Raw genomic sequence first — 24,151 nt, 5'->3', positions numbered from 1 at the left:
AAATCTTAAGAGCCAGCCTATACTTTTCCCTGTTGCTCACCCCCCATTTGCAATCAGTCATCAAATATTGTTGATTCTACCTCAACATCTTTCTCCTCATTCACACCCATACCACTCTAGTCTAGGTTCTCATCCTCTGTCTGGGCTACTGCAATTGCCTCCTTGCATCCAGTTTCTCTCCTCTTCAGTACATCTTCACGTGGTGACCAAACTGGTATTCCAGAAAGGCTTGAGCACATCACTCAAGAGGTTTTAGTAAAAAGGTCCCCTTTTCCTTTAGGATAAAAAAGCACTCTCTGTTAGGCATTTAAAGCCCATTATACTCTAAGTTCTAGTCCATCTTTCCAGATGTATTCTTGTCTAGCTACTGGACTCATTTAAATCTAGTTCACTTGTAAGACAAGATCTTCTGATGTCATTGGTCCTTTTCACCATCGACGGATGAACAATCTTTCCAGCCTTATGACATTTTATTTCTGTATGAACTTTACAAGTCAGACAAAATGGGTTCCTGAGTCTTTGCATATTGCCCCCACATGCCTGGGATGTTGGAGTCCCTCTTCTCAAGGTTCACCCTTTTAAATGTCACAGCTTTGAAGAACCCTTTGCTGCTTTCTCTCCAAAAATTTTGCCCTGTGTGTATAGGGATATACATTCACATACACACACATATGTATCCATAAACTTCTCCTCTCCACCCCCCAGCCCTTTTTCTCTCTCTCAATTTCCAGTAAATATTTATTTGTTCCCCATAGTAGAATGCCATAAGCTCTTTTGAGAAGCAAGGGACTGTCTCTCTTCTGTACTTTCAAAGTTTCCCTAGTACAAAGGACCTCCAAAATTTTCCTGGAATAGAGTAGGCACTTGCTAAAATAAAATTTTTGCCTATAGAGAAATGAAAGGCCAGGAGTTAATTCTTTTAAACTGGTAGTTTTTGGAGATGTATGAGCAAAGTGGCCAACTCATCCTGGTTACTGTTTCAGAGGTCAAACCATAATACAAGATTGGGATGAGCATCTCTGGCAGTCTGGGGAAGAGGGCTCTAAGCAGCACAGTACAGCAGGGAACTGCTGAATTTGAATCTTGATTCAACTGTTCAGTAGTACCGGTGTAATCTTGATCGAGTTATTCCACATTTCAAATTTTAGTTTATCTTATCTTAAAAATGAGGGAGTTAGACTGAATGATCTCTGAGGTACTGCAGGCTCTGAATCCATGACCCAATGCTCCTGTGGAATCAGGGAATAGTCCAGATAGTGAGCCAAAAATCTTGGGGGGCAGGGAGAGGGGGAAGATGGACACAGGAAGCAGGCCAGAGAGAATGACAGGAGGTCCCTGCTCTTCTTCAGAAGGAAAGAGGCCACTGAGATGAATTTGTTCTATACTAGACTGGACCACTGTTATTTTCAGTAAGAGGATACATGCCAGTTCCATAGTTCCCGGGCTTGCTGAATGAATGAGCTTTCTAAAATACACTTACTTCCCTGATGAGCAAACCCTAAGTCTAAGGCGCTAATTTAAGAAGCTGCCCTTGTTCACATCCTGTGAAGCTGTGGCTTTGGCATTTCATCAATCACATCATAAAACATCCTCTTCCACTAAGAGGCGGAGCCCACACCAAATGACAGGTAGAGGCAACTGACAGGCCATCTGGCTCGTGTCATTATTTCCATCACTAATAATCACCTTCAGGATCCAATATAAAATCCTCTGGCTTTCAAAGCCCTTCACAATCTGCCCCTCCTCCCACTAAGTTTTTACTGTTCTAACACCTTCCCCTCCCCCCAAATAAACACTTACTCCAGTTGAATTAAATGAGCTTTCTAAAACATACTGATGCTGCTCTCCTATTCAGTGACATGAGCCTCCACATTTATTTCCTAAGTCAGGGCATTTTCATGTTCCCCCATCTCTGATTTCTGGCTTTCTTCAAATTCTGGCCAAAATCCTCTTTTATACAGGAATCCTTTCCCAATTCCCCTTAATTCTAGTGTCTTCTTCTTCCTCTTTTTTTGGAGGCAATTGGGGTTAAGTGACTCACCCCAGTGCACACAGCTAATAAAGTGTCTGCTTTTGAACTCACATTTCTCCTGACTCCAAGGGCAATGTTCTATCCACTGCTTCCCCTACCCACACCTAGTACCTTCCTCATGTTAATTATTTCTAATTTATTCTGTCCCATTAGACTGTCAGCTCATCCTTGAAATCAGAGGCTATCTTTTGCCTTTCTTTGTATCCCCAGTGCCTGGCACATAGTAGGTGTTTAACAAATGCTTACTGACTGGCGATTGTACTAGCCAATAACTAAAACAACGTTTATGGTGCTCAAGATGCCTAAGAAGGCTTAACTTTTCAGAAGTCTCACCAAGATTCACACTCCCCATCCCCGAACCTGAAAGAAATGTCACCTTTACTAGGAATCCCCAAGGCAAGGGACGAAGGTCAGCTCTGACAATGAACATGACTGCTCTTCAGAGGGTGAGGCTGGCAATGCATTAAGGAAAATTATGATTGCTTTTCCTCCTCTACCACTCCTGCTTCCACATTCAATTAGGTTTAACCACAACTAAGACCCATCTTATTAAGGAGAGCTGGTCAGAGATGAAAGAGATCTACATTCCAACACGTTTAGAAAGCCAGATTGCAGAGATTTAAACCCTAAATTCTCTTCACATTGGTCCAGACAAACCGGGATTCTTACTATCCCTCATGCATAACATTGTATCTCCCACTTGCATATATCTCGAATCCAGTTCCTTTTTGCCTTTTTAATTCACATGCTGCCCACAAATGTGGCTTTGTGAGCAGCTGCCTGTGCTTCTTCCCCAAAACTGCCTTGTCTATATATTCTCTCCCTGGATAGAATGCAAACTTCTTTGGGGGAAAGGAACTTATTCGACTTTTGTTTTTTTACCTCCCAGGACCAAGCCCATAGAAAGATATTAATAAATGCCTATTATTTGAAAAATATAGAAATTTATTTGAAATTATTATATAAGATTAACCTATATAAAGTTAATCTTCTGAGGTTTTTTAATTTTTATATTTATTTTATATATATATTTTTATATTTTATGGGTTTTTTTATGGCTTTCTGTCTTGGAGGGAGGAGATAAAGGAAGGAGGGAGAAAAATATGCAACACAAAATCTTACAAAAATGGATGTGTAAACTATCTTTACATGTATTTGTAATAATAGAATACCACTGAGAAAAAAAGTACCTGTTATTGGTAATTAATATTTAGCTATCACCTTCCACTACCATTCTAGCATGGCAGATAATAATGCTAAAATCACAAAGCATAAGACAGCAACAGAGAAAAAAAGACAAGTCCAAATACTCCCAGAGAAGAGTTCAGATTGAGGAAATAGGGAATGTAAAGCTTCCACCCACCCTGGGATTGCTGCCCCTTTAAATTCGAAATTTCAGTTTCCTTGCCCATGCCCTTTGTGCTGTACCATAACTTAAAAGGGTGGAGAGGAAATGGTCAAAAAAGAGAGCCAAGAACGTGGAAAACGGAGGGAGCAGCAAGGAAAGGAACAGGCAAAGCACTCCTATTTGTTTTGGCCAACAAAGCATGGGTTCAGTTGGGTGAGCCATTTGGGAGTATTACTCAGATGCCCTGTTCCATTTCCAAGTTTCTTTCCCTTCCTTGAATTTAAATGGCTACAAGAATATAAAGAATATTTTCAAAAAAATGGACAGTTAAGCGAAGAGCTAGTAGTGCAATAGATAATGGTTTGGAATCAGGAAAACTCATCGTCATGAGTTCAAATCTGGCCTCAGATACTTACTTGTGTAATCCTACCTAAGTCATTTGCCTCAGTTCCTCATCTGTAAAATGAGCAGAAGAAAATGGCAAACTGCAGTATTTTTTGTAAGAGAACCCCAAATGGGTTACAGAGTTGAGCACGAATGAAAATGATTCAAACAACAGGGGTATCAAAAATATGGTCTCTCTGCCCCAGAAAAAAACAGAGATAAAGCCACTCACTTCCCAGGATCAGTTTCTCAGGACAATAAAAGAGCATACATATGCTCAGTCTTCTGGTTGAGGTGGGAATCCTGTCCAGTGGCCTGGCAATCTGAGGATTTCCCTAACCTGCTTTAAAGGAGATTAACTGGTCTTGCTGCAGGCCTGGGCCCCACATCACCCAAGCACTCAGTCATATTTCCAGGTTGTCCACCTACTCTAAATGCTGGGATCCTTGGGACAGTTGCCTCAGGAGTAAACTCTGGTTTCTAAATTCCTGAGGGACATAGTTTAAAAAGGAGCAGCTGCCCTACCCACTCCTTAGAAGCCTCTCCTAGGGGACAGCTAGGTGGCACAGTGGATAGAGCACCAGCCTTGAATTCAGGAGGATCAGAGTTCAAATGTGATCTCAGACACTTAACACTTCCTAACTGTGTGACCCTGGGCAAGTCACTTAACCCCAGGCTCAGGGAGGAAAAAAAAAAAAAAAAAAAAAAAAAGCCTCTCCTAGCCCAAGAATTCAGTCTAGATCCCCTGAAAATGGAAGAACTACTAGGATAATTCTCCAAAACCCCAACTGAATCTTCCAACAACATAGAGCTTGGTATGCAGTACTCACTGTCTTGGACAAGCCATTCTTGTCACTGGAGCCATATGCCCCAGGTCCTTGGGCTCTGAAAAGTGAGTTTTCATTTTATTTTGCCAGGAGCCAGGCCTTCACATTGCTTCCTGGTCACCTCCAAAACAAGCTGCCACTAAAGTACCTCCCTTATCTTTCCAACTCCCCTTTACTTGTATATATATATATATTTTTTATCTCTTAAAAAGTAAGTTCAATTATAAAATAAAATAAAATAAAATAAAAAAAAAAAGTAAGTTCATAGAGAGATGTGACATACTAGCTGGCTAGTTAGCTCCCAGCATATTTAAGTGCATAAGAAATTCATTCCACTGCTAAGCCTAGAGGGAAGATCTCCCTTGAGGCAGATAGACCAAATCCCCAGAAAAGGCCACTACAGGGCAAGTGTAAACAAGAAAGATGGTCCCTCTCAATGCCCTTCCGACAAGGTTGTAGTCATTCCCCTTCCTCTCAGTTTTTTATGGAGTACTAGGCACTTACTCAGGGGTCCCAAGCTTAGCACATGTCCTGGGCACACAGTAGGTGTTTAACAAATGCTGCTTCTTCTTGGCCCAAGAATTTCTTAAGAGGGTTGAATCAAACAATCTCCAAGATCTGCCTCAATAGGCTGTAAGTCTTTGGCGTCTGATGACTGTTCATTCTGAGTAAATATCCAGGATTCATTTATATATATATATATATATATATATATATATATATATTTTTCCCCCCCATAGCTCCTTTTGGCAGCAAAAAACAAAACAAAACAAAAAAAAAAACAAAAAACACCAAGAAGGTTAAGAAATACTCTAGCTTATGCCAGATAGAGAATCTATAAAAAGTCAAAACTTTTTTTGCTCAAACAAAATTCTTTAAGCAACTAATGAAGGGACTTCTTCCATGATGCTTCAAGGGGCTACAAAATCATTAGCACTAAACTGGAAGGGTAAGTTGGCTAGCCAAGTTCCAAGACACTAGGTGCCCCTTAAAGAATTTTTCAACTCCAAAAGCTCTGGGTATCTGTGCTCACTTCTCCTCCTAACTCAGAGCTTCTTAACCTGCAGGTAAATTTTTTTGTTTATTTTAAATATTTGATAACTGTATTTCAATATAATTGGTTGCATTTGAAATGATGTATTTTATTTTATGTATTTACAAACTTTCAGCCTTCAGACAGGCAAAGGAATCCATAACAAAAATAAAGGTTAACCAACCCCAGGCCTGGTCCATAATTTTTGGCCCAGGTTCTAGCAGTTCCATGAACAAGCACATAAGCGTTACCAGTTGTGGGATACAGCATCAAGGAAGCAATCAGGGCAGCCAAGAGATAGAGCAGAGATTTCTACCACATATAAACAGATATCTCAAATAGTTAAGGAACCAAAGCCAGAATGCCACGACCCAAAACACTATAGATCCCAGGTAGCACTTTTCCAATGGGTGGAGGGCTCTGGGACTAAGAACTCCACAGTCTTGATTGTAGAATAGGAGGATCCCCTCTCCCTCCTTCCTCTCTAGAAGGCAAAGGGAGAAAGCAATTCTACCTAAGCTCCTAGAAAATTCTAATGACTATGCACTCTGGGATTTCTACACCTTTTGTGCCGGAGTACCTGAAACAGTGAACTCTCACACCCTCACATTCTCTCTCATATTTCTCAAATCTTAACAATCTGACTCCTTCCAGCAGTGGTTACTTCCTCTAACTCAAGCCAACCCCTCTTTTCCCAAGTTAGTCTCTAAAAAGCCCTGTGATTAGAGCATAGAGAACCCTGGCCTTCAAAACCCTAAGTCTTCTATGAAATGGGGGGAAAAGCACACATAAACATTTCACTGGGCACTGTTCCATCAGGTTCAGTCCTTGATTCAAAAATACAATGCCAATTCTAACTCCATTATGATTCCCCCCAAAAAGCTTATTAGGTCAAGACTCAAAGGATGCTGAAAACAAAAGATTAAAGTTTCCTTGAGTCACTACCTGGAAGATGTATAGAAAGAGTACTGGACTTTTTAAAAATAATACTAGCACTTAGTTTTGTATTAGTATGCCACAAGAACAATATTTTAAAGTATTCTACAGAATTTAAAATACTATATAAATACTTAAGATATTTATCTCAGGTTCCAAGCTATGTCACCTTAAAAAGATGTGAACTTTTTTACTTCCCCGCATCCCGACAAATCACCAGTGATTTCCATCTCTTGAACTTCTGTCTAGTAAACATCAAAATTATTTGACCAATCTGCTTTGGCCATACATACTCTAGATCGAAGTTTCTGAAACTATAGGTTGACACCTTATATGAGTGCTTGTAACTCATGTGGGAGATAGCAAAATTATTATTTATTATCAGCAAATGTTTGATTTGTATACATTTTTTATATACCTGATATTGTGTAAAAATTTCTCAGGTGAAAAGAGGTCACAAGTGGAAAAAGTTTAAGAAGCCCCATTATAAATAGCAGTTAGGTGATACAATGATACAAAGGCATCCAGAAGGCTGAAGTTCAAATCTGCCTAAAATAGCTATAGAATTATGGGGAATTCATCTGGCATCACTTTCCACATCTACAAAATGGGAATATGTAAAGGGCTTTGCAAACCTTAAAAGATTACATAAATATTAGTTATTATTATTATTATTATGGATGTGTTAACTTGATATAAAGAAAACAAGGGACTGGGAGGAGACAGTGTGATCTCTTCATGGCTCTCCCCACTTACTAACTTTGGGGCCCTGGGTAAATTATTTAATTTCTCAAGCTAAGCCTTGGTGTAGTTATCTGCAAATGGAGAGTGTGGGATTAATCATCGGCTGTAGTACCATGAAAAATAGAGGAGATTTGAAGGAAAAGGACTGACTTCAAATTTTGACACACATTTGCTACCTTTAAAATCATAGTTAAAAATTGCTATCCCTTTTACAGTATCCTTATCTGTAAGTTGGAAAGTTTGGACTAGATTATTGCTTAGATTCCTTCCAAACCAGTGATGACCTCCTTCTATCATTACCCAAACCTTTCCTTGAAATCTCATTCTGGACCATGTGTTGACCCTGTGACCTAATGAGGTAATGTTTAAAGTACTTAGCACTGGCTCACAGTAGATGCTATACACAAGCTTATTTCTATTCCTTTCCCTCTATTATCTTTAGACTATCATCTACTTGAGAGCAGGGTTTGTCTCTTATGCCTTTCTTTGAATTCTCAGCCTTTGCAGAACGCCTCTAACATAAAAAGGCAGTTAAATAAAGGTTTGTTATCTGAACTCTCCATCCTTCCTCTTCGAATTCTTCTTTCTATGCCTCAAATTATTCTCTCCCACTTCTCCTCTCTCCCCCAGCCCCAACACACTAGCCCAGATCTACAGCCTTTTCCGACTTTGGATACTTTGTAGACAAGCTGAATCCCTCCCTCAGGCATTTTCGTTAACCCCAACTTCCCAACCACCACGTGCAGTACTTGGTCCATAAAATCACACACCATCCTTCCAACCCACGCCACCAGAAGCACGTGTGCTAAGGCCTCAAATAAATGCCAGGCAGTTCCCTGATTTGTGAAAAATCCACGCAAGCTCAGAAGGCGGAGGTCAGTTCAGCAATTACTGTGGCACAGAGCGAGTTGCCCTTTCAGAAGCAGAAGGGGACAGAGTGGGAGGGGAAGGAAAACTGGGGATGAGAACCTAAACCTTTGTACATCCCCAGCTCATTACTACTGGTCAAACATTCCAACCACAGCAAGAATTAAAAATGACCCTTAAGATCCTTTTCCCCCCTGGGGAATCACGGGATTTTCCATTTTTCCTTAAATCTCTTTCTACCAGCTTCCTACTCCTTGGTGCGGGCAAAGGTACCGGACTCTCCGACTGAAGGTCCCAGCTTTTCTACCTAACCGGCGTCCAAAACTAGCCTGGGGGGGGGGGGGAAGGATGAGTGGGGACGGAGGTGCCGCGAAGGGCGAGAAGGAGCTAAACAGTCCGTCGGGCTTCCTGTGTCTGCGCGGCTGAGGATTAGGAGGCTCACGGAGTCCGGCGCCCCAGCGCGCAGAGCCGGAGGTGAGTGGCAGGGCTTAAATGACTGCAACAGGTCCCTTCTGGGGGAAAGGACAAAGTTAGCTCTCCCGATCAGGAAGCAGGAAAAGCCCCCGAAGCCAGCAACTGCGTTTGGACGCGGCAGAGGACGGGGACTCTCGGACCCAGCAAATTCCGGCGTGCCCGTGGGCGCGGCACCCCTCCCCCACCTGGGGCCGGGCACCTGTTCCACCGCAGCCAAACCCCGAAAACGACAGTGCAAACCAGAAACCCAAGTTCCACAACCAATCACGGACGGATTACGCGGAGGGAAGTTCCGGGCGGGCGCCGCTTTCTACAGGTGCTGCGCTCTCCCGGGAAGCCGCCGGGAGACCGGACGGCGAAAACCGCAGCTCTGGACCTTGCACCAGTCCCAGTACGGAATTCCTCGGATCCTCGAAGGTCTCGGCTCTGGCCTCGGACACGCGCATCCTCACCCCGCCCCGTTCAGTTTGGCCCCTCGGCCCCCGGGGACCACAAAGGGCACGTTCCCCAGGTGGTGCACACAATCCCGCGCCCTCTCTCACCTGCAACTCTGGACCGGCCGCTGCCCCAAGGCCTCGGCGTCTCCGGGAGCCTACAGCCGGCTCGGCTAAGCTCCCCTTCTCCTGGCCCACGGGCTTCTAAGGAGCCGTCTCCTTCCTGGTCACCTCCACCGCCCCGAGCCGGGGAGGAGGTGGAGCACGCCCAGCTATTTACATAAAGAGTAGGGAGGGGCCTCGACCCTCTGAAATAAGCGCTGGGCCCCGCCCCATCCTCCCTAGAAGCGCCGAGAAGGGTGTCCCCCAGATCCCGCCCGACGTTCCCCTCGAGACTTGCCGAACGAAAGTTCGTGGAACTAGGAAAGAACAGCTGAAGAATGGGCAGAGGAGTCGGCCGTGGGGAGAAGGGTGAAAATGTCCAATCCCTGAATCTAGAGAAGGCAACGGGCGGGCCAAAAGCTTCACGTGAATATTCATGAGCTGGAATTCCACGCCCACCTCCTGGCCTACCTGGGAGTACCTGGGAGCCGCACCACTGTCCCCGCCCCGCCCTGTGTTCCACCGCCCGTGGAGGAAGCACGAAGTAGTTCTCTTAAGGTTACTCTCTAGTTCTCCAGACCCATCCCCCACTACCGGTGGGGAGGGGCTGTCCTTCCTATAAACTCACAAAGCTCCCTTCTGCTCCAGTCAACTCTATTACCTCACTAATAAGGATTATTAGTGAACAAAATGTCCTGTTTCTAGAATGAATGGAAAAAAATATTAAGTGCTTGCTACATGCCAGGGAATACCTCAGAGGCTGGGGATACAAAAACTTTTTAAAGGGAGTTTTTGCTCACAGGGGGCTTACATCCCAAATCAGGACGATGCATTGAAATCCGAAGTGACCAATGAAGATGAGTTTTGTTTGGGGAAAGTGGAATGGGGGTCCCGACGGACAACTAGACTTGAAGTGAAGGCGAAGCATCATGCGGCATCAGATCCGAGTTGGAGAAAGGAAGCCAGAGCTACTCCTCCCCACTCGGCTTGTTCCCACCACCCCTAACCCACCTTCAGTCCCTCAAGACACAAAAAGGCTCCGGCGCCCTGCTCTGGCCCTTCTGTTGGTAGCACAGAACCAATGTGATGGAGCTGATGAATGTGGGAGCCTAAAAGGCAGGGGAACACATGGGGACTCCATGATGTGTCCCACAGAACAGCTGTTCCCAAATGGAGTAATTTAGAGCCTTGTTGCAGCGCAGAGGATGGTTCTCTACATACCCATCCTACTACAGAAATCAATCCACCATCTCTGACATGGAAGGGGTAGGACCAAAGAGAAGGGGTCTTGGGAGGGAGAGAGGGAGAAAGCTAGGTTTCATCCTATTCTGCTTGTTCCATACCCAAAAGTAGAGGAAAATATTTTAGCATCAGTGCTGCCTACTCATGTTATGAGGCACATAAATTCTTGATAAATCCCCCCTTACCCCAGAAATGAGTTTAGACAGGAGAGTAAAAATGGTTGGCACCAAACCTTTGCCCTCTATGAAAGGTCACAAAGTAAAAATGAGAACAGATTCAACCATAGCTTCCAGGTACAGTAATGGCTTGGAGGTGGGCGAGTAAGATTTGACAAACTTCCCTAAAATACACCGTCACAGCAGACATAAAGAAAGGGGTTTAATGGTTTTAGCTTCATCCAGGTTTTCCAACCTTTCTTACATTAAAAGAGGGCCAAGATTCCACCTTATTTGGCCTTTAAGAAGAAAGGTACTGGGTCCTAAGGGCACCACTGAAAAATCAGAGCAAACATGAGGAAGAATCCCTGACTAAGGCAATACAACTTGCCCAGCATTTTTCAAGCCTGCTCTCCTGTGGAAGGTGGCTTAGACTGGAATGAACAACAGGAAAATATCACTCATAAGGGTGAAAGTTCCAATACAGGAGGCAGCTGAAAATTGGGAATCTGAGTAGGAAATCATTCCTGAGAGCAGTCGGACAAAACTGTAGCAACGCTTTCCCCCATCATATCATCTGGGTAGCTATCCCTGATCGAGGGCAGAAGCTATCCCAATGAGATCTGGAGGTCAGTTGGTCAATGTGCCAGGTCCACAGGCAGTGTGAAATCCCTGAAGCTATAGAAAGCAATGTCACCATGATCTACCAAGGCAAAGATCAAGGGAACATCCCCACTTTGGAAGGACAGCCGCTTGAGGGTGCGCAGGTCTGGGACAGGTTCATCAAATCTGTAGAGAAATTGAATGAGGCATTGAATGAGACCACAACGCTGGACAATCTCCCAAGTTCCCTAAGCCCTTCAGCCCAGTGCCCTAAGCCAGGTTAAGGTGAAACAGCTGGCTTCAAAGTCTCCACAAAGCTCAGGAGTGTGACTTTGTGAGTCCCTTTCCCACATGACATGCCAACTTAACATGATGAAAAATGTAGCAGAAACAACCCCCAAAACCACCACTCCAACACACAAATGGTCTCAGAATATACAGGTGGCAAAATGAAGCCCTGGAATTCAAATGTGACCTCAAACATTTACTAGATATGTGACTCTGGACAAACCATTTAACTCCAATTGCCTCCAAAACTACAACAAAACAAACAGAAGAATATACAGGGCACACGGTATACAAAGTCTTTAGGATACATAATGGAAGAAAATGGTCTCTTAATTTAAGGGTTAGGACTGGAATGGAATCACAGAATTGAAGGATTGGGAAGGACCTCAAAGACCACCTCCCAGGGATTCAAAAATTTTTGCTATGACAAATTTCCTGTGCTACGCATTATTTTATGCATTTAAAAAACTGATTCTGGAAAAGGTTCAGTCAGCACCAGAGGGGCTGCCACAAACAAAGTTAAGAACCCCTTGATCCATCCCATATATGTATCCCTTCTGCATTTCTATAGATAATCTTCACTTGAAAAACCTCTAATGAGGGGGAATCCCACTACCTCTGGAGGAAGACTAATTCTCTTTTAGATAGTTCATGCTGTGGGGAAATTTTCATGATTAAAGCTTACATTAACCCCCTTTGCAAATTCCTCGTCCCTCTAATTGTTAGTAGCTTGGTCCTCTGGGGTCAAGCTGAACATATTCATTTTTCCATGTGATGGTCCTTAAAATATCTGAACACAGCTACAGGTCCCATAGAAGTCTTCTGTTCACCAAGTTAACCATCCCTCTTTGCTTTAGCCAATCCCCTAGGGCATGATCTCAAGAGAAAAGGGGCTGAATGGTAGGAATGAAAAGAGAGAGCTTATTTGTTTCAAGACCTCAGCTCTTATTCTGGTTCATACCCACTGATGCACATCCGAGCATATGGCTTTCCTGGGTCATTTTTCCGGAAACTGGATACACTATCTGCCTGATAGATGTCAAAACTGATCTCCATGTCCCCAGACTTCTCCAACAGCCTACTGATAGATAGAAAGGAGATTAAGGGGTGGTGAGACTAAAATGACATTAGAGAAGAAGTAAGGGAGGGAAGGGAACAAAACATTTAGAAACCGCCTACTGTGCACTAGCCACTGTGCTTTATAAATATTATCTCATTTGCTAGGACAGGAACTAATATTCCTAGACACTTCCTTCATTCCAATACCTGAGGCTGAGAGAGCCCACATATGTCCATTTATTCCAGCACCTCCACCACCATTTAGCTCCTAGAAAGGATAGCAGTTCCTGAGCTTCCCTGGTCTGGAGAACTCAAGGGGGGATTTCTCCTTCTATCCTATCCTTTATGGATAAAATCAAAACTGGACATATAGGGTACTGAGGACCAAAAGCCCCTAAGAACTTTGAGACTCCAACAATTGGAGAAATACTTCTCTAGAAACCTACCCATCGACTCCATCAGTGAGATGAGTAGTCTGTAGTAAGGAGATCTTTTGAAGAACAGTGGCTGTATTGGGAAGGAAAAAAATTAGGATTTAGTATGGAGCTGTTCTCTCTGAATTAATCTGAATAGTACCAAAAAAAAAAAAAAAAAAACCCAAAAAAAGCACAAGAAACTGGTATATTTCTAACCTGTATTATTTTTTGAAATAATGAATTCCATAAATATTTGTTGTCCTAAACTTATCTCCCTTGGGCATTAAGTCCTAGTAAACAAGTCTATTTTCACCATTTCTGTTTCCCTGTTCATGTGTTTATAGACTTTATTTCCCTATTCAAACTTTATCTTTATAGTTGGACAAGACCTAGTTTCCTCATCCTCCCATTAATTCCCTTGATTATTTGAATTCTCTCTCTCTGGTCCTTTGCTATATGGCACTTTCTCTTGGTCTAGGGCCCTGATTGGCTCTCACTGGGTCCCCAGGACAATGGCCAGTATCTCCTGTAAAGTTTCTTCCATGCAATAACTCTCCTGTTGAATCTGCAATGCTTTCTGGGAATTTTAGGCCCAAAGCTGCCCCACTCTCCAACAGCCCCTGCCAAATCCGCATCCCATTCCAAAACAGTAAGGCCTTTTTCTATGCTTATCTATATAAACTATGCTTATCACATATCACAGCATTTCACACCAACTTTCCTTCAGAATTTAGTGAAGGACCTGGCTGTGGATGAGGGCCAAAAAATCAGATCTTTCTATTATATTACAACTATACCTGGGTTGGCTGCCTGGCCAGGGTTCAGGAGGGGAGTGACTGGCTGGTCCCACAAGTTTGGGGGGCGATTCCAAGTCTTCCGCTGCCACCGCCGCTGTAGCAGCTCCTTATACGCTCGCCAGCTGGTACAGCGCCGAACCTCAGGGTCTGCATTCACATCATTTCGGAAGGGAGCAGTCCCTCTCTGCTGCTCCTTCTCCCTCCGGGAGAGCTTCTCTTTCCGCTGATTAAGCTTCTGGCACCAAGGGGCTGCATCAATCTCCCTCGCAGTGACATTCCCTGGGAGCAACTCTGGAGCCGGGGCTAATAGCAGGGTATGGGGGCGATCACAGGCCATGTTCGGGAATGAGATTTTCTCAAAGTCCCATCGAGGCTTACAACCTCTGTCACTCCCATTGTCATCCATAGCTGTACACCAGCTTCCTTCTCCCTCCTTCAGGGTCCTCCCAGGATACTCTGCCTGACCAGGAGCCTGGCTGGGGGACTCAGGAGGCTGGCTGGAGCCCCCTGGATCATTCTTATGGCTGGATTCCTGAGACTTCTCTTCCAGGGACCTGCTGCTCTGGCTGGGGGCAGACTGGACTGAAGTTGTCTGACCCTCAAGGGTACCATCCGCCTCTGGCAGAGGATTCTCCAATACTTTGGGTTTCTTATCAGCGGGCCTGAAGGATGTGGGAAAGAAGCATATCTGATCCCAGATGTGTCACCAGTGGGGCACACCATTAAAGCTGGCCCTAAAGAAGAAGAATTTCTGGTACCATAAAACAGCTGGCCCACTTTTCAGCCTGATTGGCTGAATGTTTGCTATTGGTGAATCCAGGAATTTAGTGCTGGTGGAGTCACACACACTGCCCTCATTATCACCTCTTCCCAGGGATCCCCACACTTTTCTCCAGACCATTTTCTCCGTACTCCCTTCCCCCAAGAACAGCCATGAGGCTGTTATAACCATTACCGAGGACTAGAATTCCTCCTCTTCCTCTTGCCATGCCATTTTTCAGAGCTGCTGCTCTCCAAGTTGAGCTGCCTCTCATAGGGAGACTGGACCAAGCTGTGGAAAAATAAGAGAGGTCATTATCTGCATCTCCTCAGCTGTAATCTCCAAAGGCAGCTTGGACAAAAAGAAGAGATGGTAAAGGGGAAGAATGAACAAGATAAAAAACTGGAATTTTATGTGCATTAGATGAACATGTTGCTGGATGGGAGGGAGGTTTCTATGACAAGGGAAACTTCCATTTATTCTTGCCTAGCCCTATTTATAACACTCAATAATACAAAGCTATAAGAAGGCAAGTTGGGATTGGAGTATGGCTTAAACTAACAAGCTCTGAATTTGGTGAATTTAAATATATTAATAAATATATATATAATATATGTAATAATAATTATAATGTTATATATGAAATAATCAATAAAACCTATCAACAGGGAGAACAGCAAATGAAAGACTTTTAAGCCTGAGAATATAACAGATTAAAGAAACAAGACTGCCAATTCCTTAAAGGAAATGATACTCATTTATTGAATAATCAAGTTAATCTGAAAATGGTTCTAAGCTGGATACTTTATAATGACAAATGAGATTTATATAATGCTTTAAAGTTTGCAAAGTGTGCTACACATATCTGTATATACACACACATATGTATGCATACACCCATATGTATAAATACATGTAGAAGTGCATACACACGTTTATATGCATATAGGTATACATACACATATTATCGATATACATGTGTATATATGTGTGTATACACATACATATGTATTCATGTATAACTGCTCCCTTATACAAGGTGGCAGAGAAGGAGTATAATGTACCATGTACCCCTATCCTACCTCCAAGGGTAGAGTTACAAGTCACAACCATTTTTCCCAACCCTATTCTCAGCTGTCAAGTTTCCTCTCTGGGTTGTGGCAGGTGGCACAAGATTCTCATGATCCCCAGTTTTTTGCTTCTTTTTCATGGACTGACTTTAGACTATGATCTTTTTAGCCACCCCCATCAGTCTGCTAGCTTTTTTCCTACCTCCTACTTGACTTCATATAGTCAAGATGGGGCTAGACCACAAAAGATTTAGGCAATGTATCTATTCTAATCACAGCGCAGAGAACCCCAGCTGAAAGGATCTGGGATAGACAGACAAAAACCAAATTGCTTAGGATCACTGGTCTACAAGAGTTCAAAAGGCCTTACCCAGGCTGAAACCTCCGAACCACATAGCCTAGTCTCTTCAGGTGGCTGAAAACCTAGAAGAAAAGGAAGAGGTCAAAAATTCACCCAAATCTGAGTAATTGGGGAAATCTCTTTCCTGGCAGAGTTCCCAGCACTGGTTACTCAATATTCCCTGTCTTATAAGCTCCCCAAGGACAAAAACTATATTGCTAGATTCTTATTTTCTCCCTCCTGTCCTGTTCCTTAATACTTCCCTTCTCCCCTATTTCTTTCTTCTGCCAAATGCTTACAGGGCTCTACATACATATCAATTCAATAGCCAGAAGGATTGGGCTCTATTGTGTTTTAAATGCTGAGGTACCCTCCATCCTCTAAAAATCAAGGAGCTAACTCAGAAGACCTGAGTTAAAATCTGGCCCCAGATTAACACTTCTTAGCTGTGTAACCCTGGGCAAGTCACTTAACCCCAATTGCCTCAGCAAAACAAACAAACAAATAAATAAATAAATGAACAAAGAGAGAAAGAAAGAAAGGTAAAGAAAGAAAAAGCAAGCAAGCTGAAGGAGCTGATGGAGGAAGAACATTCTTGTAGTATCTCAATACTAGCATTAGCTTACTAAGTAAAATTCTCAGTGAGTCTAGACAGGATATTTCCTCCCTTTTCTCCAGAATATAAACTTAGGACAGTATAAACAACATTTATAGTTTTATGGTTATTTATCCATTTCAGTTATATCTGACTTTTTGTGCCCCCCCCCCCCCCCCCCGCTTTGGGGGGTTTTCCTGGCAGAGATACTGGAGTAGTTTGCCATTTCCTTCTTCATTTTACAGAGAAAGAGACTGAGGCAAATGTGGCTAAGTGAATTGTACAAGATCACACACAACCAAGCATCTAAGATCAGATTTGAATTTATGAAGAAGAGTCTTCTTGATTCCAGACCCAGTGCTCAATCTACTATACCAATTAAATGTCCACCCACATATATATAGTGCTTTATAAATAAAACACTCTGAACCACTACATAGCATTTCCAATCCCTTTGTTTTTGTCTGCTTGCATTTTTTATTTCTTTCACAGGTTAAGTGTACATTATTTCAAAGCTCGATTCTTCTTGTGCAGCAAAATAACTGTATGGACATGTATACATATATTGTATTTAACATATACTTTAACATATTTAACATGTATTGGTCTACCTTCCATCTGGGGGAGAGGGTGGGGAGAAGGAGGGGAAAAAATGCAAGAAAAGATTTTGCAATTGTCAATGCTGAAAAATTACCTGTGCATATATCTTGTAAATAAAAAGCCATAATAAAAAATAAATAAATATTTAGGACATCCTGAAAATATCCCAGTGACACAAGTCCTCTAAGTATCTATTATTCTCATTTTACAGATAAGGAGACTGAAACTGAAAAGTTAGAAGACTCGCCCATGGTCACTTAACAAATTTAATACAAGCACTTATAAAGTGCCTACTATGCACCAGGCACTGTACATACAATAACAGGAATGACAAGTCTTAGCCCTTAAGGAACTTATGTTTAACTGATATAATAAATGTTGGTTCTAGGATTCTAATCTGAGTTCACAGATTTGGATCCCACTTGGGCTCTTTGCTAAGCAGGTACATGCTATTCCTCACTTGTGTATGTGAAGTTCACCCAGTGACATCCCTTTCCCCTACCTAAGGGGCAGTGAGAGAATACCTGGTACTGCAAAAAGCTTCTAGTACCCTGGGCTAGTAGCATCTCATAGGCCTCCTGGATGGACAGGGGCAGGTCTTGGTAGAAAAGCTGGATGGATCCCTGAACAAGAGAAAACAAGAGCTCTGATTATAAGCACTCCCTCTTCCATTATCAACATGCACTTATATTTCCCCAGGCTGTGAGCTAAAGATTAGGGATAAAAAGAAAGGCAAAAACAGTCCTTGCTCTCATTCTAATGAGGGAAACAAAATGGAAAAAACTGTGTGTGTGTATGTAAATGGGAAGAAATTTATCAGCCATGCTTATGCAATTCAAGAAATAGAGGAGAGTGTGACTTCCTAAAAGTCAAGCTTTAAAACATAAATCTCTGGTAGGTTCTATACCAAGCTGGAAAAACTTTTGAGCATAGGCCAAATGATGGACTATAGTTCACCTGGGTCAAAGACTAGCATAACTAAGCTCATTGTGGCTCATTACTGAATTAGCTTCACAGTGATACATTTTTCAGCTACAGCAGCTCTTGAAAACATCTAAGTTATGGGAAGGTTCAGCTTTGCATCAATAAAAGAAATGGATAAGAATGCACTGAGAAATATACAACAGGAATAATATTAAACAACAGATTTTTTTTAAATGCTAATAATAAGATGCAAATTAAAAGCCTTCTAAACTTGTGGAGAAGGGAGAAATCTGGAGGAGAAGGACTTTAGAAGACTGTATAGATGGGAACTGGGAGAGAGAGGAAAGGAAAGGACTCTTAGAGAGGTAGGTGGGATAGGGAGTGAGAGAAGATAAGGTTACAAGTATAGGGTAAAAAGGGAGGCTGAGAAAGAGAAGAATGAGTCAAAATAAGATGGAGGAAATTCACAAGTAGTAATTATAACTTTGAATGGGAATGGGATGTTTATAGTAGCTTTCTTTATAGTGGCAAAGAAGTGGAAATTGCAGGGTTGCCCATCAATTGGGGAATGGCTGAAGAAGTTGTGGCTTATGGTTGTTATGGAAAACAATTGTACTATAAGAAATGATGAGCTCAATGCTCTTAGAAATGATTTATACAAAATAGCGAAGAGTGAAGTGAGCAGAACCAAGAAATCCTTGTTATACAATTATAGCAATATTGTTTTAAGAACAATTTTGAGTGACTAAATCATTTTGACTATTATAAATTTACAAATTAAAAATAAAGGACATAAGAAAAAAGATATTATCTGCATCCAGAGAAAGATAAATAAAAATATGTGGCCATCTCTAGGGCAGAAAAAGATGGGGAAAAACATGTACATGGTAAGTTTATTATATATTTTATTTTATTTTACTTTAAAAAAATTTTTTTTCCCCTTTTTCTAAGGCTGGAGTTAAGTGACTTGCCCAGGGTCACACAGCTAGGAAGTGTTAAGTGTCTGAGACCAAATTTGAACTCAGGTCCTCCTGAATTCAGGGCTGGTGCTCTATCCACTGCACCACCTAGCTGCCCCAGTTGATTATATATTTTAAAAGGATGTTAAGTTGTACATAACAGATGTGCAGTTTAATGTGCAATCATCTTTTTTGTTATACTACGTTATGGAAATTCTTTAGTCCATAAATTAAAAATAAACTAAAATTTTAAAAATGTTACTTTAAATTAAAAAAAACAAACAAACAAACAAAAAAAAAAACAAACCTACCATAGACCCACATGGCTAATTCCTTATCTCCATAAAATCTACATGGAAAGTTATTCTTGATGAAGAGTAGAAGCAAAGAAGTAGGATGTGGTCTATTAGACCAAACAATTGACAGAAAGTCATATTGACTATAAGATCTTGCTGTGCTTTTTGTATAACTACTTTTTTTAAAAAAGAGAGGTAATGTGGCAGAGTAAATAGAAAACAACCTTAGGTATGGAAGACTTAGATTTAAATTCCACCTTCAACATATACTGGCTGTGTGACGCTGGATAAATCACAATCTCTCAGTGGTATAGTTCAGACATGTCAAACATGAGGTTTTTTGTGGGGATTTTAGGTGGCCCAAAGTCTGAGTCCTGGGTAAACTAGATTAAAATGTAATTAGAAAATATTTAACAAAAGAAATAAAAATATAATAAAACAAGAAATAGTATTAATATGTGATTTTCTAAGTCAATGTATGTGGTTTAGTGGCCATGGTTTCTTTTTGAATTGGATATCACTATGCTAGGCAGTCCCTAAGAATTGCTATGTGCCAATCAATTTTAAGTTACTTTAAGGTAGAAAGTATATTGTGCTTCATCTTTATATTCCCATGAAGGGGATGAAGGAAGTTTCATTATCTAAAGTTCTTTAAAGCACAATAAAATCAGAAATGTTTTTTATTAAAAATATATTTGATTTGGTAGAACAAAATGAAGTCTTGAAAGCTATCTCCCAACAAGATCTCTCTCATTCATATGTTAAGGTTCCTTAACAGAGGCAAACACAACAGTTAATTTTATCTATGATCCTCCAATTAATAATATCAAATGAGGGGTTAAAAAAAAAAAAAGGTCACAGATGCTGTAGTGCAAAGTCCAAACAATAAAGAACTTCTTATAGATGGTGAAATACTATATATGATAAAATGCAGATTTCAACAAGACCCAGAATAATACAGAGTTTCTTCAACGAAATCCACCATCATTCAAAAGAAATCCAAAACTATCCACCCAGGAACAAATCAATGGGTAGAGAATGCTTTTTGTCCAAACCATAGAATCCAGAGTGGTTCACTGAATTAGTCTGCCAGTACAAGTATCTTGGAGAGTGACCATAAATGGACAATGAATTGGGGCCCAGAATTGAAAGAGACAAAGACCAGATATATTTGGGAAATGGCATAACGCTCTGAATGATGCTGAATGTCTACAAATCACAGCAATATATAATTTCCAAAAACTCAAAGTTATAAATGACTCAAAAGAACCACAGAGATATATATACATTGGGCCCAAGTATTGCCAACAATACAATCCATTCAAGAAAACATTCAAGAAATGCAAAATTAAAACACAAGATGGGCTGATCATTAAGACCTCCAGAAGGCCTTTGGGTAGAGCCCTGATGGTAAAGATATAAATGAGAATAACACAGGATAAGAAAGCATAAAGTATTACCATCTCTATTTCTGTGAAGAGTAAACAGAGTGAACCCAAAGTTTCAGTACAGTTGAAAACTTTAAACTTACAAAAAACAGCATTTGAAACGTTAATTGTTTGAAATTTTAAAATATAGGTGTTTCTTATTAAAAGTAAACAAAATCGCCATCTTGTACTATACAAGATGATTTTTGAAATTTGTAAAAACTTTCATTAGATGTTGCTCAGTGTCTGAAAAGATTTCATTTGTAACTCTGGACTTATGATCGTCCAAAGAACAAGGTTTTTATATATACATGATAATTTTGATGTGACCTACAATTAGAAAAATCTAATGAAGATTAATCAGGTGATTGAGTGGCAAAGGGAGGGGACCTTTCTTTACAAATCCACTCATGGGAGAAAATGTCATTCAGAAATACACATGCATATATGCAATGCATAATGACATCAAGTGTCTTGTCTCATCAAAATTAAAATTTTTAAATGTATTATTCAAAATTTTCCCATTTATGAAAATGAAATTTAAATAAATTTTCAAATGATAATTTTTTGTAAGCTTGTAGCTTTTGTATTTTAAAGGCTTATGTACTAAGACTCTGTGCTATGCATCCTGCATATTGTTCATTCAACTGATCCCTTCATTCAGTAAACATTTATTAAACACCAATTATGTGTCAAGAGGCTAGGTGTCATAGTGCACAGAGTGTCAGGCCTAGAGTCAGGAAGACCTGAATTCAAATCCAGCCTCACAAATTTCTAGCTATGTGACCTTTGGCTAGTTATTTGTCTCAATTTTCTCATCCGTAAAATGAACTGGAGAAGGAGGTGCCAAGCCACTCACTCCAGAGTCTTTGTCAAGAAAATCCCAAATGGGGTCACAAGGAGGCGGCAGTGACTGAGAAACAACAACAACAGTGTGCCAGGCCCACAGTGTACATAAATACAACTGAAGTACGTGTCTTGGTTTCCTAACCTAACTAGTCTGCACGTTTCTTTTTGCTCAGACCTCCCTGATGGAATTGCTTGCTCCAACAAATTAAATTTCCACAGACCCAACAGAAGACTCACCGCACACATTTTTATCCCCATTTTACAGATAGAGCAACTGAGACTCACGCTCAGGCAAAGTTCAGAAGCACTAAGGCTCCCATCACATGCTAGGCTACTTACACATTCCAGCAAGTACACAGCCTCCTCTGGGTACAGTCGCTGCTGACCCCCTTCGGAGAAGCCCATGGTTTGCCAGAATTTGCCCTGTAGGAAAGAGAGCAGAAATCATAAGGGGGCACCGGGGCCTCCCCGCCACCTGCTTTTGGCAGAGGATCCGAACACTCACCGCAAAGGTCTTCAAGGTCACCAGCGCATCCTGAGGACTCCACTCAGCAGTCACCAAGCCGCCACTAGCAGGGAGTGGAAAAGCTTTGTAAATATCCAGATAGTGGCGATTCCCCTCCCCCAAAAAACACCAAGGGGGGTCGGTCTGTCTGGTCTGTGTCTCTTGTCTGTCTCCCTCCTACCCCGCCCACCCCCAGAATCTTCTACCCACCGTCGCTCCACTCGCTCTTCGGCAAGAAGGGCCCACAGCTCCTGCCTGCACAACTGCAGCTGCTCCTGCTGGGCCTCCGAGCCGTCGGGGAGGAAGACCTTCTGGCCATGGGAGCGCAGGGGCAGCTTCTGGTCCCGGGATCGGGCTGCGAATAACTCCTCGGCGCTGCAGGACCAGGGAGGCTCGGAGCAGCGGAAACCCAAGATTCGGGGGACCCCGCGGGTCCTGGCCCCCAGACCTTGCCTCCACTCGGACCTCGCCCGTCACCTTACACTCGGGTACCAACCCCACTCCTCCCTAGCCCTTCCCACAAACCCCCGGATCTCACTCCCACTTTTCCAGAACTTATCTTTCTCTCTCCACCCCACCCCTCCCTCCTGCCTAAAATTACCCCCCCACGTGGTCTGCCGGCTGACTCCTGAGCATTTCCCGGGGCTCCAGCTCCCCAAGGTCAGCCCCCTCCCCAGTCCCCCCTCTTCCCTCAAGTTCACCTAAGCACGCGGCCGGCGGGTACCAGCACATCCCCGGGCTCCGGCTCCTGCGGCTGCTCGGGCGCAGGCTCCATCAGGCAGACCTAGACAACTCGGAGCCAGGCAGGCCCATTCTAGCTCCACCCCCTGGACTCCGCGCGGCCCAAGCGCCCGTCAGATTGGTGGCTCTTGCAAACATCCTTCCTCCTCCCTGGTCCTAGTGCCGACCAGATCTCTCTTCCCGCCGGGTCGGAGAATTCCCGGGCTCCTCTTACGCCGCTACTACGGTCTGTCCGGCTGGGTGCAGGAAATTTGAAGGCTCAGGGGTCCCGCAAACACTCTGGCTCTCGGAAGAGCCGCGTCCCCACCCACCCCCACGCCGCCGAGAGTGCACACTTGTTTGCCTCCGGGCGCGCTCTCTAGGACTATTCCTAAAGTGGAGCCGAAGAGCCGGGCGTCTGGGGGTGATGGGGGATAAAGAAATGCACGGTTCCGGGCACCACATGCCTATCTCGGCACCTTTGAGGAGCTAAAACTACTCCAGGGCAGGACGCTGGGCCAAGAAAACTTGATTCGAGGTAAGAGAGGTGAGTTCCTAGGTTTGAATTTGAAAAAAATTTGAATATTTTCTAAGATGGACGCGGGAAATTCTAGAACTATCATGGAGGGACTAGCCTATGTCTTCCCTTAGTCCTGATTTTAGGAATAAGGGGGTAGGGGCTTGGGGGTGTTGTGGGGGCAGAGAGCTGTCCGACACAAGATAGTGCTGAAAATGAAGCTCTAACCCGTCCCCTCCTGACCGAGGTCCAGGAAAGTGCCTCACACGGCCAAAATCCACAGCTCCCACCCCCGAATTACGGCTTCCCACAGGCAAAGTAGTCTTTCCCAAGAGTTTTTGTCTAGGGGCGAAACTGGACTAATTAATGGAGCGCCTTCGGGCTAGAACTAGTCTTGTACAGGTCAGCCTAACTCTCGAGATCATAAATTTGGGGCTGGAAGGAACCTGAAAGGTCGTTTAACGCAGAGGCCCAGAAAGGAGAGGCAACTGGTCTAAGATCGCACAGCTGATGAGCAAACCCTGCTTCGTATGCCGAGGTTGCTGGTTCTAAATTCGGTTTTTCCTAGGCCCCTCCCCCCACCCCCGGTAAAATCTAAAAGAACCGGGTTTGCCTAACGGTAGAATTCCTCCCCCTCCTACACCTCTCGGGAGATGTTCTTAAAAATCCCAGAGGTAGCTCAGGGATTTGGGGGCGGTCCCTGGGGCTCCCTAGTGCTTGGGTCGGAAACTGCTCGACGCTCTCAGGATCCTCCGCGAGATGGAGCCATTGCTCCGACTAGACACTTGGGGCAAGAATAATCGGGGAGTCACAACTTTCTTGGGGTGCTTTTGGAACTCGGGAGTGAA

At 42.9% G+C, this 24,151-nt stretch overlaps 2 protein-coding genes across 8 annotated transcripts in view; both read right to left on the bottom strand.

Annotated features, from left to right (window-relative positions):
• The window catches only part of LLGL2 (LLGL scribble cell polarity complex component 2), a 69,761-nt gene extending 60,437 nt beyond the window's left edge, over nucleotides 1-9,324 (bottom strand). For 3 of the 4 annotated variants that reach the window (XM_074260754.1, XM_074260758.1, XM_074260756.1), the window contains exon 1: nucleotides 9,188-9,324. The gene's annotated coding sequence lies outside the window, so the exon portion shown is untranslated. The remainder of the gene's footprint in view (nucleotides 1-9,187) is intronic. The other variant, XM_074260760.1, reaches the window with a different exon arrangement.
• A 1,464-nt stretch (nucleotides 9,325-10,788) lies between these two features.
• Nucleotides 10,789-22,916, bottom strand: TSEN54 (tRNA splicing endonuclease subunit 54). Of its 4 annotated transcripts, none has more exons than XM_074260761.1 (11): nucleotides 22,768-22,916; nucleotides 22,277-22,441; nucleotides 22,067-22,130; nucleotides 21,901-21,984; nucleotides 17,631-17,729; nucleotides 15,942-15,994; nucleotides 14,697-14,792; nucleotides 13,742-14,403; nucleotides 12,975-13,035; nucleotides 12,431-12,550; nucleotides 10,789-11,367 (listed from the first exon to the last, which is right to left on the bottom strand). In XM_074260761.1, exons 1-11 carry the CDS (start codon nucleotides 22,839-22,841, stop codon nucleotides 11,217-11,219), a joined length of 1,629 nt encoding a protein of 542 aa, XP_074116862.1. In that variant the 5' UTR covers nucleotides 22,842-22,916; the 3' UTR covers nucleotides 10,789-11,216. The 4 variants fall into 4 exon arrangements, with proteins under 4 accessions (XP_074116862.1, XP_074116864.1, XP_074116863.1 ...); XM_074260763.1 differs by having other exon boundaries at nucleotides 12,435-12,550; XM_074260762.1 differs by having other exon boundaries at nucleotides 12,431-12,547.
• Nucleotides 22,917-24,151: the final 1,235 nt, after the last annotated feature.

This window comes from Sminthopsis crassicaudata, chromosome 4 (genome assembly GCF_048593235.1).
Source record: "Sminthopsis crassicaudata isolate SCR6 chromosome 4, ASM4859323v1, whole genome shotgun sequence".
NCBI lineage: Eukaryota > Metazoa > Chordata > Mammalia > Dasyuromorphia > Dasyuridae > Sminthopsis > Sminthopsis crassicaudata.
The sequence above is the reverse complement of the archived record's forward strand: the minus strand, read 5'-3'. Positions and strand labels throughout refer to the sequence as shown.

Bases quoted from the DNA above. Each gene is read 5' to 3' on its own strand.
- TSEN54 (XM_074260761.1), bottom strand. From the start codon at position 22,841: ATGGAGCCTGCGCCCGAGCAGCCGCAGGAGCCGGAGCCCGGGGATGTG. The intron at 17,730-21,900 runs GTAAGTAGCCTA...TCTCTTGTTCAG, and splicing joins CTGTGTACTTGCTGGAATGT to GGATCCATCCAGCTTTTCTA. The intron at 11,368-12,430 runs GTATGAACCAGA...ATTTCTCTACAG, and splicing joins GCTCGGATGTGCATCAGTGG to ATTTGATGAACCTGTCCCAG.